This window comes from Amphibalanus amphitrite, unplaced genomic scaffold (genome assembly GCF_019059575.1).
Source record: "Amphibalanus amphitrite isolate SeventyFive unplaced genomic scaffold, NRLGWU_Aamphi_draft 000959F_arrow, whole genome shotgun sequence".
Classification (NCBI taxonomy): Eukaryota; Metazoa; Arthropoda; class Thecostraca; order Balanomorpha; family Balanidae; genus Amphibalanus; species Amphibalanus amphitrite.
The window spans coordinates 75,696-90,099 of record NW_024882453.1 but is presented as its reverse complement, the minus strand read 5'-3'; the positions used below and the strand labels follow the sequence as shown (position 1 = coordinate 90,099).

The following is a 14,404-nucleotide window of genomic DNA, read 5'->3' as shown; positions in this document are numbered from 1 at the left end:
TGATACCGGTCTTCGCTACCGACCCGACCGGCCCGACATCTGACGACGGACGGTCTAACTAACCCGCCCCAGGCGTTCCTGCTATTGGCGCTCTCGGAATCATGCCCTCGGGCGGTGGAGGTCGGTCGTCTCTGTGGGTGCCCCCGGGCGCCGCTGACTGATTGGCGAAGTTGTCATAGAGATATGAGCGAGTGGGCTGATTTATCAACCACGCACACGCTCCCCGCACACGCACGCAGCTCTGGCATTGACCCCTTGGCTTTGTTTGGAGAACGCCGATTTCCCCTGCGGCAAAGTTTTCACTGGAATGTTTTCTCAACCCGTGTCGCACTTTACAGGAAGCGCTCGAGCTAACAAAACTTTGTAGATAGCCGAAAAAGAAAAACTCGGGAGCCTTTGTGGCTTTAGCAAATGCACGACACGTGGTTGCAAAAACTAGCCTCTTCAACTCTTGTCACGATATTTAGTGTTGGTCCAGTTCTCCTCACCAGCTTTCAGTGGACAGCAGACAGCGAAAAAAGGTCCCTGGGACAAAACACGATCAAAGCCTTACGCCTGCCACTCGGAAGAGCCGCCACAGCTTGATTTCTCTCGCCCTCTGTTGCTGTGTGGGGCCACTCTCGCGTCGTCCGTAGCTCTCCGTGGTGTTATTTCGTCTCACCAGCCGACATCAGACCTGTTCACCTTGGGTCATTCAATGCTGGTCTGGTCGGCCGGCAAGTGTACCCGGGCTGCCGCGAGCCCGCTTTCGTAGTGTGAAGGTGCCGGCCCGTGGCCTCGCCTGACTGACGAGACGCGCTGGCAGGAGAAATATGAATGAACGGTCGATAGCCATTGACGATTGAACTCAGCCAGTGGTCGGATTTGTTACCAGGAGAGATGGTGTGGACGATTTGAAGGTGATTCATGCGCTGGCCGACAGTGGCAGAAATAATGGCACCCTTAGCATGAGTTTCATGCCGGACCTCGGCGGCAGCCGCAGCGATAGCAGGCTGCGACACCGACAGGCAACACATTCAATCTGCTCGTAATCTTCCCGCATTCGTCACTGTCGTGTGTTGTGGCATTTTGAGGGCCGGCAAAGGCATCGGTCGGCTTTTTTCGTGTCGATCCATTTGGGGCCCGTGTCCCGCTGGGCTGCTTCGTGTCCTGACCAAGCTCGTTTTGAAATATCGCCGGAACCATCTGTAACTTATAGTCGTGGTATGACGGCTGGGCGTTCTTCTATTGGAGCCATGACAAAACAGAACGTCGGACGGATGGCGTTCCTTTCGTGCGCGCTGGCGATGGTGGTGCGCGGGTGTCGCGTTTTGGGCAGGTCTGGTGACCGGTGTTTGACACTGGGGTGCTCATTTGTAACCGATCCGCCCATGATTGCGTCACTGTACCTGTCCAAACGCTCCATTCGGCGGGTGGTCGGTCTTTCGCCAAACGCGCTCTTTGTTATGGTAATCAAGCCAATTGTCGGCGATTTTTTGGCGCTTATCCTGACGGCATCGGTGCTCGGGCTTTGGTGACTCGAGCCACGTGAAGGCTGAAGCGTGCATTAGCATATAGGCAGAACATTTCCTCCGTTCGACACAATGTGAGCCATGGTTGCGGGCCTGCCTCTGGTTTAATGCAGGCCCATTCAGTTATTCGACAGTGTTGACACTGCAGGTGTGAATCTTGGCAGTCAGACGAAGCCTTTGTCAGCCCGATCACGGCATAAAATGACTGGCGATACGAGATCCATTGATATTCTGTTGACCTTGGCTCTCAGCTGGGCTGTTCCTACGTGGCATGCCTTTCTAATCTTCCTTTTGCAGTTCCCGTTTCTGTGGGCTTATCTTTGCTATAACCTTCTCACGATACTGTCCTGAGATGCAAATCCCGACATCTATATACATACGGCTTCTCAAATGCCTCTAGCCGGCCCACCCACAATTTATTCCACTCCACATGACATCTCGAGGTGTGCAGTGCGGAACGCCGCGCGGATCCCGTTTCACCCAGTTCCGCCGTGTAGACGGTGAAACGGCTCCTCCTGCGGCGCCGTGTGGGCTCTCAGCGGGCGCGGCTGCCCGTCACAGGCCATTACCTGTCCCGTGGGAAGACACGGATGCCTCGCGGCGGTTTAGGTGACGTCTCTCGGGCCGGCGTTCATCTCACGGTGATGTAGGTGGCGCCACGGTCGCCGCGCGGCCTCCTCCGAGGTCCGCTGAGGTCCCCGCCGCCCGGCTGTCAAACTCTGTCATATCCTGCCACGCCTGACAGGAAGGGGCAGCCGTGGAATGCTCTCAAAAGCAGGGCGGGACGGACGGACCATCAGAAACCCATTAGACGGGGTCTAAGGTGCCGGTAACGTCCGGCGTCTCTTATGATTCTCGGTTCAAATCATGTGTAGCACGTCGTCCAACTTCTGGTCAAGTGCCCAATTCCTGAAGTTTGCATATAAATTCCCAAGAACGGATAGCTTGGGAAAGGCTGTAAACCCACAATCTGAATGTTCCAGCGAGCCATTCAGGCGGTATCCCCGCCGTCAGAGCCCGGATTGACTCGGGCTGGGCCGGGTAAACGCACCCCTCGCTATTGTGAGGCTGACTTCGACCGACAACGGTCCGAGGACGCATTTTCCAGTCAACCAAACCATGATGAAGCACCGGCGGCCACTCGCAGCCGTCCACAGCACTGATCTACGATGTGATTGTTCATCTGGGACAATCCATTAGCCGTACACCCTGACGATGGCAGCGCGCCGATGGAGGTCCCCGCGGCTGGGGACCGGCGCCGGCAGTCGCGACTGCGTGGAGCCGGTGTCAGCACCAGCTGCAGCGGGAGAGCTGGTGACAGAGACAGCAGTACAGAGTCAGTGTCGGTGTCGGTGGCGCCGGCCCTGCGTACGCGGACCTATCGACCGCTCGAGATCGTCGCGCCGGCGGCGACGGGCCTCTCGTCGGAGGCCACTACGGCGCCGAGCGGCGTGGCGCCGGCACGGCAGCGGCAGCACGGCCTGCCCGGCGGCGTGGCGTGGTGTGCGGTGGTGGTTGGTGAAGTGGGCGGGTGGCGAGGACGGCGTGCGGTGGATGCCGGTGTGAATGGACGGTTCGTTGGACCTGAGGTACGTGTGCACCTTTTGGAACGGATGTGTGAGGCATTGTGTGGTAAGAGATTGAAGATGTGCACTTGAACTTGAAGTGATCAAACACACAGATATTTAAACAACAGAAGACACGTGGCAAGTCTGACAGGGACAGCGAAAGATTGGCATTATTTTACGACCAAAAGTTCTGAGAAAGGAACTGATTCAGATACCAGACCATCGTTAACGACAGCGTCACAATCGGACCCATCGACTCCGACAGGCGTCGATGGCAGTGGAGCCTGACTGTCTGGACAGGTGAGTCACAGAGTCATGACTCCACTCCGCTCGAGTCTCCCTCCTGACTCCGCAGTCGTTCGATCAGCCCGCCGGGCGAGGGCGGCGTACCGCAAGGCTTCCGTTCGTGCCCGGTAATGTTTTCACGGCATTAGCTACCGATTGGGGCGGCGATGGATTGTTGTGAGCCGCGGCGCGCGTCGGCGGCGTCCTCTGTGTGGGTCTCCCTCCATCCCTTCCCTGTCCCGTTCCGCTCGTCCCCCGCCTCCCCACACAGGGGTCGCCAGGTCCCCCAGGGCTGTCACCGGCTCCCAAAGCGATATAACGCTAAGCTCGCTAATGCGTCTGCAGAAGAGATTCCCGTGTTTCCCTTATACAGACACAGCCCGGTAAGCCCGCTAATGCCCGCGGGACAGCCGGGAATTTGGCCGCCTGTCCACATGGGAGTGTGTACTCTATTCTCTGACCTCCCCAACCGGCTCACCCCGACCGGCGTTTTCCGGCGTCTCTCCGCTCTGCATACACACACAGACGCCGGCGGTCGACGCGACAAATAGAGCCGTTTGTCGACAAATGCAATAACCCCGCGCTGGTCGGGTTCACTATCGTCGAGTGTGTGCTCAGCCTCCGCGTCGATGAGCAGGCTAGTTTGCATTGGGAGCTGGCCGGCGCCGCGATCGCTCTGACCTGCTGCGGCGGTCGCTCGGCCGGCTGTGGAGGGCTGCGAAGGGCACCGGTCCCCTGTCTGCCCTGCGGCGCCGCCGGGACGGGATCGATTCGCGTACACGGTGGTGTGGAGGGGCGGCTCCACGTGGCGCCATCGTCCCTCGCCGCCGGCGATCGGCCCCAGCTCGGGGACCGCTGTCGGTGCCGACGGGGTCGTTGGGAACTCGGAAAGGCTTCACCACATCGCAGACGGCGATATTGGGGTTCAGAGAAGTCGGGGAATTCTAGTCACGTTACCTCTTAGCAGCTAGTTCAAGATCAGACGAGTCTGATCGAAACACATTGACCTTTACGCAAGCTCGAAATGAATTCAATTTAGGAATTATCGCGAATTGGATATCTCCCAGAGCAATGCAAATAACAATTTCACCACTCAGGTCGCGCGTTTTCGATAAGCGCTATCGGGTGCCATACCGACCACTGGCAATTTAGATCTCCCAAACCGCCTCACTGGCCTCGGTGGCATTGCGAAACCTCACCTGCCCTTGGGGAAGGACTAGTGTGAACGCCCAACTGTTCTGGGAGAGGACCGGTCTAAACTCGCCTCGTTCGCTCTGCTAGAGGCTCGACCTAACCGTCTCGCCCTATTGGAGGACATGTCTAGTATTTAACCTTGTCGGCCCGTGGAGAGGACCTAGAGGACCATAGACCATGGACCACAGGACCATATGGCGCTCTGTGCCGCGGACGGCTGTCGGGGCGAGATAGCTCGGCTGTCGTATGGGATGGCCAGGTGGGCCGAAAAGAGACCTTTTGAGACGCGTGGAGGTGGTTTGGGTCGTTTGAGACCGTTGGAGGCGGTCAAGGGCCGTTTCACGGTGCGGTTTTGGTCAGGAGTTCGTGGGCCGGGCCAGTCCTGGCGGATTGGTTCTGACAGCCTGGGGGAGGGCAGTAAGACAAGGTCGAACGTCCCGCCTCTTCGCGCGATATTTGGTTATCTACTGCGGGCGTTTTGTAAAACTCTGGAGGCTGTTTTTGGCTAGTCATTCAATGCAGCTACCCCACGAAGTGCGAGTGCAGATGCCATACATCAAACTGTTTTTACAGTCAGACTAGTACATTTCCCACAATTTCTGTTTTCTTCATCACCACTTCCCTCCTCCTTTAATCCTTTCGTCCATGCGTCAGCGCTCGGGGTGTATCTCCACACCACCCTCCACTCTGGCACCCCTGTCTCTGGTCCACCTCCTTTGTCGTCGTGTGCTGGCCGGCGGGGCATGTTTCCTGCGCCGATCCATCCATCAGTGACATGGCCCTCCCTGGGGCTGCTGACCTGGCACTGCACAGCCTCGGTGGGCGCTACTAATGCGTTGGCAGTACGGGAATTAACCGTATTTGCTACTGCTGACGTGACATGACGCCTGTGATCAGCTGACACTAACAAAGTACCGACGGACTATGTGAGTGAGGTGCTTGATGACTCTCTCTCTCTCTCTCTCTCTCTCTCTCTCTCTCTCTCTCTCTCTCTCTCTCTCTCTCTCCCTCTCCCTCTCCCACTCACACTCTCACTCCTGTCTCCGTCTCTTTCTCTTTCCTCCACTCTTTTTCATTTTCCTTTCTCTTCGTCTTCTTTTTATCTCCTTTATATTTTTTCTCACTGATTTCATTTCTCCCTTGCTTTTTCACTTCCTTTTAAATATCCGTCTCCGCTGTCAGCCTGTGAGGGTGCAGTTTCCGTCATCCACGTCGCGTCTGTCTCCGTCTGGGCCATTGTGCGTCTCCCGTTTCATCAGCGTCTTTTGCTGCCTCTTGAGCTCCGTCCTCTTCCGCTCATCTCCCTCTGTCCAACTTTCTCGCTCTGTGATCTTCTCATTCCCATTTAATCCGGCCGCTCCTTGGCGGTTTCATTACTTTGGGCGAGTTTCATGAGTGTTCATTCCCGCTGATGCGGACTGGAACAGCCAGAGGCAATGCTCGACGTCTGCGGTGGGAAGCCGGCGTCTAGCTTTGGGCAGGAACACTATTGTTCTACTACTATACATCTTTTGCTAATCTCGATGTGGTTTTCGGACGAAATTAAAGCTACGCCGAAACCATATGATGGGAGCAGTGACTCTCTGAAAACAAAACGGCGACGCACCACAGCGCTATAAAATCGGGAGTTGTATGGCGGCTTCTTGACAAAAGACGCCTAATGATGGCGCATAGTGGCCTAATGGTCTTCCAGTGTCATTGTTCTAATGCATCGCGGCATGCGACGAGAGTCATGAGTGGTATAATGAACAGAGCGTCGTGTGGGGTCGTTATATGTGCTATTCATGCTCGAGCATCAACAATCATGTCACCCGCTGCATCCGGCGAATGACTGCACGCATGTTGATTGTTGAAGAAAGTTGGCCGGACGAGTTTGGTCTGCCGCAGGTGGCTCACCGTAGTAAGGAATTCGAGATATCGGAACCGGGAACTAGGTAACTAAAGTATCTCCGAGTGCGTCCGTCCAACTTTGTCGCTGGATTGGTTACACTCGGATGGCTGTACCTCGTTATCACATACCGTTGGGGACAGCTGAAAACTTCTGGTGATATGGAATGGGTTGGCTCGCAGCTGCGCCCATGGCTTGCGAGGATTGTAATATTTCGATGCGGTCCACTGCGTCTTTACTGGAAATTGGATGGCGGATCGGAATACCCGTATGCTGCTGAATTTCATAATGTCACTGCTGGAGGGTAGCGGCTAGGATCATCTCACCGGCCTAATTGAAACTGAAGCGGCGAGTGATGTGAATGAGCCTCAGTGGGTATCACCTCAGTTTCAATAACTGGCGCCGGTGCTGGCTGCGGAAAGTCGACCGCATTATGCATGCACTCGAATTCAGAGGTGCCTCATGTGACTGAGAGGGTGCCACACGGCCCCACGAACCGGTGAATATATTCATAGCTGCTGAACATCTGGATTAGCGTGCAGTCGAAGGGAGCATATGTTACGCAGAGAGGACAATGAAAACGGGAAATAAGTTTCACGGCACCAACTGCTACTAAATTCTCAGAAAAGCCGGGCAAAAACGAGAAGAAGAAAAAAACAACGATAAATTCTTGAAAATCAGTTGGCAGTTGATATTGACAGGCATAAAAAGGGTGCGATTTTCCGGCATCGCCGGCTGTCTGGTAGAAGTGGCGGCGCCATTTTCACCACCCCCGCTGCGGCGATGATGGATTTTTAGAGCCGACCACCCGACGGTCGCGGCTCTCCCCTCGGCGGCGTGGCGTCCCGCCTCTCTTTGTGCCGGCTAATCTTCCCCCGGGCGAGACAACAGCACCCCCCCCCCCGCCCCGCCCCCACAGCTGACGCACACGCCCTCCTGCCAACAACTCGGAGGGCGTTTTAGTGGAGGGAGTGGTGGCCCTTTCCAGTGGTGGTGTCCGAATAATAAAATAACGGTTCCTGTTCAGTGCTATTCGGGTTATATGTATACACGTAGCATAAGTGGCTGTTTAGGTTGTAGTCTGCATAATGAAATAACGGTTTCTGCTCTGAGCTATTTAGGTTATGTGTGGATGAAAATAAGACAGTTGCTTGTGCATCTACACACGCTGGCATAACAAACCTTTTGCATTCATGCCGTGTTTAGGTCGGTGGTCAGCGATCCATGACTATCGTCTGCCAGGATACGAGCGACTACTTGACGAGGGCCTTCAGTCGACCTCCCAGACCGTAGGCCACCCAAACACTCCATCTGACCTCAGTGTGGTCATTGCGGGCCGCCCGAGGGCGCATCTGACCCTGCTATAGTACCATCACAGTGCCGCCCCGCCCCCCGTGCGGAGTGACTCAGACTCGGGCCACCCGCCGGCCATCGATTTGTGAGTCAGACTCGCCGCGGCCCACCCTGATCCATGGGGGTGGGTTATTTACTACGGCACCATCGAGCTAGTGGGGGTGGTGAAGGAACCCTCAGGCGTGGGGATGGATGGCCCACGCCGCAGCGTTGAATCGGCCAATACGTTGAATGATGCTCTTATATCATCGTCGGTATAGTTGATCGTGAATTTAATGTAAGTCGTTGCGGTTAGAGTTTTATTAAAGTGTGAAATATTTGCTTGTGAATATTCGAAGATGAGCTTACCTGTTGGTATCTAATTCGTTTTCCTCTAAGTGGATTCCATTCTCTCCCCGCCTCTTTTTACTCTTCAATCACGTTAGCTTTTTCTCCGTGGAGATGAGGTTACGCCTGAACGACTGAGCCCGTCACCGTTTGCCAGAGGGCGTAACTAAGTTGATTAGATCGGGGCCCTGCCAATCAGGAAGCACGGTAGTGTCAGTTAAAACTGATTAAATAGGAAGTAGGTGCGCGGCTGAATGGGGGCAAGCCTCTCTCGTCATTCCTTTTTCGGCAGTGTGCTTTGTTCATCAGCAATCGGCATTGAATCTCTCCCTGACTGTCAGCGGTGACACATATGGTTACCGGCTGGCTGGAAGTGCCCACGGCAGGGGGTTGCGCTGATCGATCTACAAAAAAGCTTGGCTGATGAACTTTTATTGCAGCCATCGTACCAAGTCCCATTGCAGTCAGCGACTAAAAACATCGTAAATCAGGATTTAATAGCTTGTTTTTCTCCAAGTGAACCACGCTAATCATCTTCGATACGGTGCTAAAAGCTTTAATCATTTCTGCCGCATTAAAACTCCATTCGAACTAACTTGCATGTTGCTATGCCTATTCAGCCGGCCTTCCATTGATAAGCATTGAACGGAGAACCTCTCTTCTCGTCTCTCTACAAATCACGATTCGGTCATTTCATGGGCCTGTGCTTTCTCCCCATGACACTCTGGGCCTTCGTCGCTGGTGTTCCTAACGTCATCATGTCCGCGATGATGACGGCGCAACACATTTCACATGACGCATGTTACCAAGACAGCGAAATAAAGCCGAGAACAAACCATTTCTCTCCTCACAAATCATTTTGATTCACGCAACAGACACGCTCTTAGGTCAGTATCTCCACACTTCATCCTGCTTCCCGCCCCGCCCCGCCCTTCCCTAGATTCCCCTAGACTCCTCCCTCCATCCTCGGCGCCATGAAGACGCCTGCGGCGATGCCGTCGTCGCCGCCAGCTCGCCGCAGGGTATAAATCACGCCTGGTGCGCCCCTCCCCCTGCGGTGACCCGCTCCTCACCGCCCGGGGCGCTGGCAAGCTGCCAGCCAGTGTTCGCCACGGGCCGGGCCAGCCCAACGGGCCACGGGCCGGGCTGGGCTACGGGCTGGGCCGGGCCCCCAAATATCATTAGTTAACGGGCTATGGATGGGCCGGGCCAAGAACTTTGTGCACTATGGGTTTTGCGACTAATGTCAATTTAAGAAAATTTGGAAACTGATGCAAACAAAACCCACTGGGAAAATACAAAAACTAAACCAAATTTAAGCAATGTGAAAGAAAACCTACTTGATATTGAATTTTGGGAATCTTGAGAATTATCCAATATCACATCATGTCACACATAGGAGGGTTTTCATAAAAATTCCGCAACCAAAAAGATCAGAGAATCTCTAGCATCATTAGTTTGTTAATAAAAGTTAAAATGTAGTCATCAGAACAACTTACTTAGCACTACAACTCCAAAAACTAAGAAGCCACTCAACAATGATGGGCTACAGGGCTACATTAAGTTAACACTTATATATGGCGATAGTGAGACAATTCCAACACAGTCTTTTTTCCTTCACCGACGGCTTTTTAACGAACAGAACCTTAAAAGGATACTCACAAAACACACTGTAAGTAACGAGGAACTCTACAGAGTATTTCGCGATGAAAGCTTCTTTAAATGTCCATAAATTTGTCAAAATAAATCACAACAAACCAGCCCCTTCTCAACAAAATGTGCAATCATGGCGGCGGCGCTATGTTTATGTGGCGGCATCTAGGTAGTATACACAACAGTATATCAAATAAATACGTTTTTTAAGTGAGTATCAAGGTGAAAACAAAATTAAACCAATGAAAAATAAAACCAAAATCACGAAGTCTGAAAACTCGAACGAAAAACAAAACAAAAACTTGATCATATATGTTTTATTATACAATTCGTCAGAATCGCTACCTGCCGCAGCTGCGACAATCAAGAAGTGTTCGCTCATTTTCGATTGATGATGATGATGCGTACAAGTCGCAAAAGTACCCAATGACATTTCAAGCTTACCATGTTTTCTGCTTACGCTGCTAGCGATATCCATATCTTGAAAAGAGCCTAACATAAAATAGCAAGGAAAGTAGCAGATAGTTGTCCACAGAGATTCGGTTGACACGTGGGCATGAATTGAAAATAGATTAAATCAGTTTTGCTGATAAATGGATGGATTTTCTCTTTTTTTGGAAGACAGTGCTAAAGTTAGTGTCACCTATTTTGTATGCTTTCTCAGGCTTTTGATATTGCAGCATCTATGGAGTGAATTTAACAGCAAGGTCAATCCCAGACAGATTCATCAATTCCCATAAGTCAAGCTTTTTTTCTGCTGGTAAGTGCTGGGAAGTATAGAGTATGTTGCAAATACTTCCTTCAAGTATGCATTAGAGTCACCAATTATTAATGATAATGTTCACACACATCAGCTTGCAAGATAACTTTACTCATAGAATGTAGTTAATATAATCATGTAAACTTTTTATAGGTGTGTAATCATGACCTAATTGACTGAGGTGCTTGCTGTTACTGTTAAAATTTGTGCCATAGGTGCTTGAAATGATTATATTCATTGAAAAGAAGGGAGTCATGATTGCCATGTTAATATTCATGCAATTTGAATTGTTCTCAAAATAGTGTAATCAATCATGCTTATTATAGCCATAGACTAAGACAATAACTAGATTGCTATTTTTGACGGGCCGGGCCGGGCTGGGCTTGGAATATTTGCCAAGAGCGGGCTACGGGCTGGGCCGGGCTCTGAACCCATGGGCCCGGGCCGGGCTGGGCTGGGGATTTTGGGGCCCGTGGCGAACACTGCTGCCAGCTGCGGTCAGCTGTTCGGCCCGGCCGGGCAGCAGCCATGGTGTAACGCCTCGTAGTAGCGTGGCCGGGCGGTTTATGGCAATGTCATTGACACAGGTGCTTAAGATCACCGGTGTAATGTTTCTCACGTGGGTCTGATTGGCTCGTGGCAATCTGTTTCATTTTTATTGAGCTGTAAAAAGTGTGGAAATGCAAGGCGCGAATTGCGGCCGATAGACTCACCCGATTGCAATGTGCGATACGTGAAGGTCGGGCAGGATATTTCTGTTGCTACGTGAGATCGATGCGGTATGAGATGACCTCCTTTCCAGATGTTGTTTTGTGACACAACGGCAGATGTCGCAATGTTTGTTGACGGCCAGATGCATATCGGGTGACCTGAGATTGCGGCCTCTTTTCGACATGTGGCCCGCACTAAGTGGCTTAGCAAAAGAACTGTTCTGTTGTTCCGAGAGGCAACTGCTGTTTCGCCTTGATGCTTGACACGAGGCTGTCGTCTGCGATGTCTCCGCACCACAAATCAGCGATACTGGAACGGGTTGTTGTTGCTGCGTTGCCTTCGCAGTTTTTTATTGGCAGGAGGCAGCTTCTAATGCGGCCCCCAACGCACGATAATTGATTATTTCCCCCCCCCCCCGAAGCGATAACCTCCTCACTCTCACATTCTATTCACAGTTGTCTATAATTCGCTGTTAAAAAAAAAAAAAAAATTGAACCCTAACGTTGGTTTTAATTTATACCAAATGGACACGATCCGGCAACTTTTTCTGTAAATACCCGCAAACAACTGTTTTCGAGGTGCTTCGTAACAATTTCCCGCACTAACTGAGCTTTTTTCTTTTGTTGCAGAGGACAGCAGGAGAATCTCGCGCCCGTCACAGCCGCCAACCTCTCAACATGAGTGTCGAGAACGACCGCTGCCGCGACCGCATCTTCTCCGTGCAGGATGAGCTCCGGAGGTCAGTGACACCACCGAGTCTGCCTCGGCCGATTCCAGATGCTGTGTGCTTAGTTTGTCTTGTAAGATTAAACTGACGGCATTTTATTGTTCGCGTGCTGCGTATTTCACAAAGTCTGGTATAGATTATTGTGATACGTTGCGTTAAATCTTGTTTCTTTTACAGATTATTGGGCATTGTGAGCGTAGGTAATTATGTTTACTTATCGTTTATTTTCCCACAAGTTTCTGTACAATTTATCAACCGAATTACGAGCCCTCAGTCAAGTTTGTGAAAAGTAGCCGGCGTTTAGTGTCGCATTAAGCGGCGTATTTCAGCGCTGACACTCCTTTTACACCGAAATCGTTTTCCGTTCTCGCACATTTGTATCGCGGGTCGTGCCCTGTCCGTCGTCGATTCATTTTTCACCGTTGTGCCCGCCGACTCGATCTATCACACGGCGTGAGTTATTGGACGCTCCATGCAGCCGGCAATTTTCCTATGCCGTAAAGTTAGCCAATTTGGACATGATGAGTAGCCGATCCGAAATTCGTCCGGAAATTCGCGCCGCTCGTAAAGTTTCATCTGTGATCGCGGGGGCGCGAGACGCGAGCGGACCGGCCACACATCTTAGAGATTCCGACAGAGGAGACGCCAGATTGTGATGTAAAAATGGAGCAGAGACTGGGCCGTTTTGGCCAGCTCTGCCTGCCTCCGTTCGCTTTCTGTCGGGAGGAGTCGCGGAGTAAATAGATTCAAAAGTGAGGCAGCAGTGAGAGGCCGTTTCTCAGAGAGAAGAATCACTTTACTGGGGCTCCCGGAGAGAATGAGAAGATATATCATACGAATCCACGTGGGTGGTATGGAGACGAAGAGTTTCAGAGCTGAACGCATCCCCGTATTGTGAAAGACCGACTGTCCGCCTTCCAGCCGCCTGTCTGTATTCAGGCTCAACTACATGTTTGGCTAGCTGATGGCCTTTCCTCCAATCTATCTTTTTCTGTGTCCTATGATGACCCGTCACGTGCTCTGTATCCGTTGTTCCGTTATTCTAATATTCTGCCACGTGTCCATGAAATGCCATCTTTATGTGCATCCTTATCCTTATGTTAGCGCTGTGATCCTCTTGCCAGCATTTCAATATTGACTTTTGATGTGTATTTTTGTCCAGTATTTTATAATATGCCTCTCGCGTGTGTCGATTTATTAGTCGATTGAACACTTATATAGTCGATTTAAGTCGATTTATACTCTAATCGCACAAATTTTGTTGTCGTCATAGAGCACCGACAATCCCTTCCTCTGTACTCATCTGGTTAGTCATTCGATCGGCTGGTAACCAGGGTTGTATACCAATCAAGTCGATTGAATTGATTGATTTGTTTCAACGCGTATTTTGAGTTGATTGGATTGAGTCGATTGACTTTTCGAGATGACTCGTTGACTGACTCGTTTGACTTTAGCGACTGGTTGACTGATTTGATTCCCGAAAATTAGAGTGACTCGTATGATTGAGTCGATTGAATGGAAAGTTCAAATAAGTTTTAGTTGACGAAAAATAATGACACCAATTGATGACATCAAAGATCACAAAACTACACTGAAAACTGTTTGTCATCACAACTGCAATATGGGGTAGATGGCCAAATAAAGAACAGAGCCTAGACATGAACAGGCAACTTTGACTTTCAACTGCAATAACTGCTCCAATCCTGGTGATAGAACCTGGCGATGCACCTACCTACCTTTCTGCACTCAGCAGGAAACGTTTTTTTTTTTTTAATCCAGATGATAAAGTGCAAGGCCCTATATACTAATAAAGTGTGATTAATTAATAACTCACATCTCCACGGCCCTGTTTCACCGGTGATAGCAGCACGCTGCTATCACGTTTCGCGAGCTGACGTCATGTCATGACGCCATACTGTTGACGTGATGGGCAGTTCCAGCGCACGATGGCCGCGACCTTGGCCGCGGCATTAAGTGACGTATGAGCCTAAAAGTAAGAATTTATGCAGTCATGATAGTTTATTTACTTTTGATATATATTTTTCTAAAATGATGTATTTAAAAGAAGTTGGATTTAAGGAAAATTTGGACGTAAACTTCGAATATTTAGTCGATGACGTAAAACAATATTGCGGCAATCGTGCGCCAGAATTGCCCCTTACGTCAGCAGTATGACGTCATCACATTACGTCAGCTCGCGCAATTTGATAGTAGCTTGCTGCTATCACCGGTGAAACAGGGCCCACATCTCCTCAGAAACAACCCACTGGACTATAAATATCTGAAACCCCTACAACAATAACTGAAACAAAAGCGCCGCTTTCGTCTCGCTAATTACGTCTACGTGTCTAATTAATAGCTAATTTGCTGCATTGTTTAATTTGCAGCAGAACGTTTGTTGATCCTTTTCTCCTGAGAGTCTAAGCA

At 51.0% G+C, this 14,404-nt stretch overlaps 1 protein-coding gene across 1 annotated transcript in view; it reads left to right on the top strand.

Annotated features, from left to right (window-relative positions):
- The window catches only part of LOC122368589 (pneumococcal serine-rich repeat protein-like), a 90,010-nt gene that overhangs the window by 62,214 nt on the left and 13,392 nt on the right, over nucleotides 1–14,404 (top strand). The window contains exon 4 of the mRNA XM_043342680.1: nucleotides 11,880–11,989. Coding sequence (XP_043198615.1) covers nucleotides 11,880–11,989 — 110 coding nt within the window. The remainder of the gene's footprint in view (nucleotides 1–11,879; nucleotides 11,990–14,404) is intronic.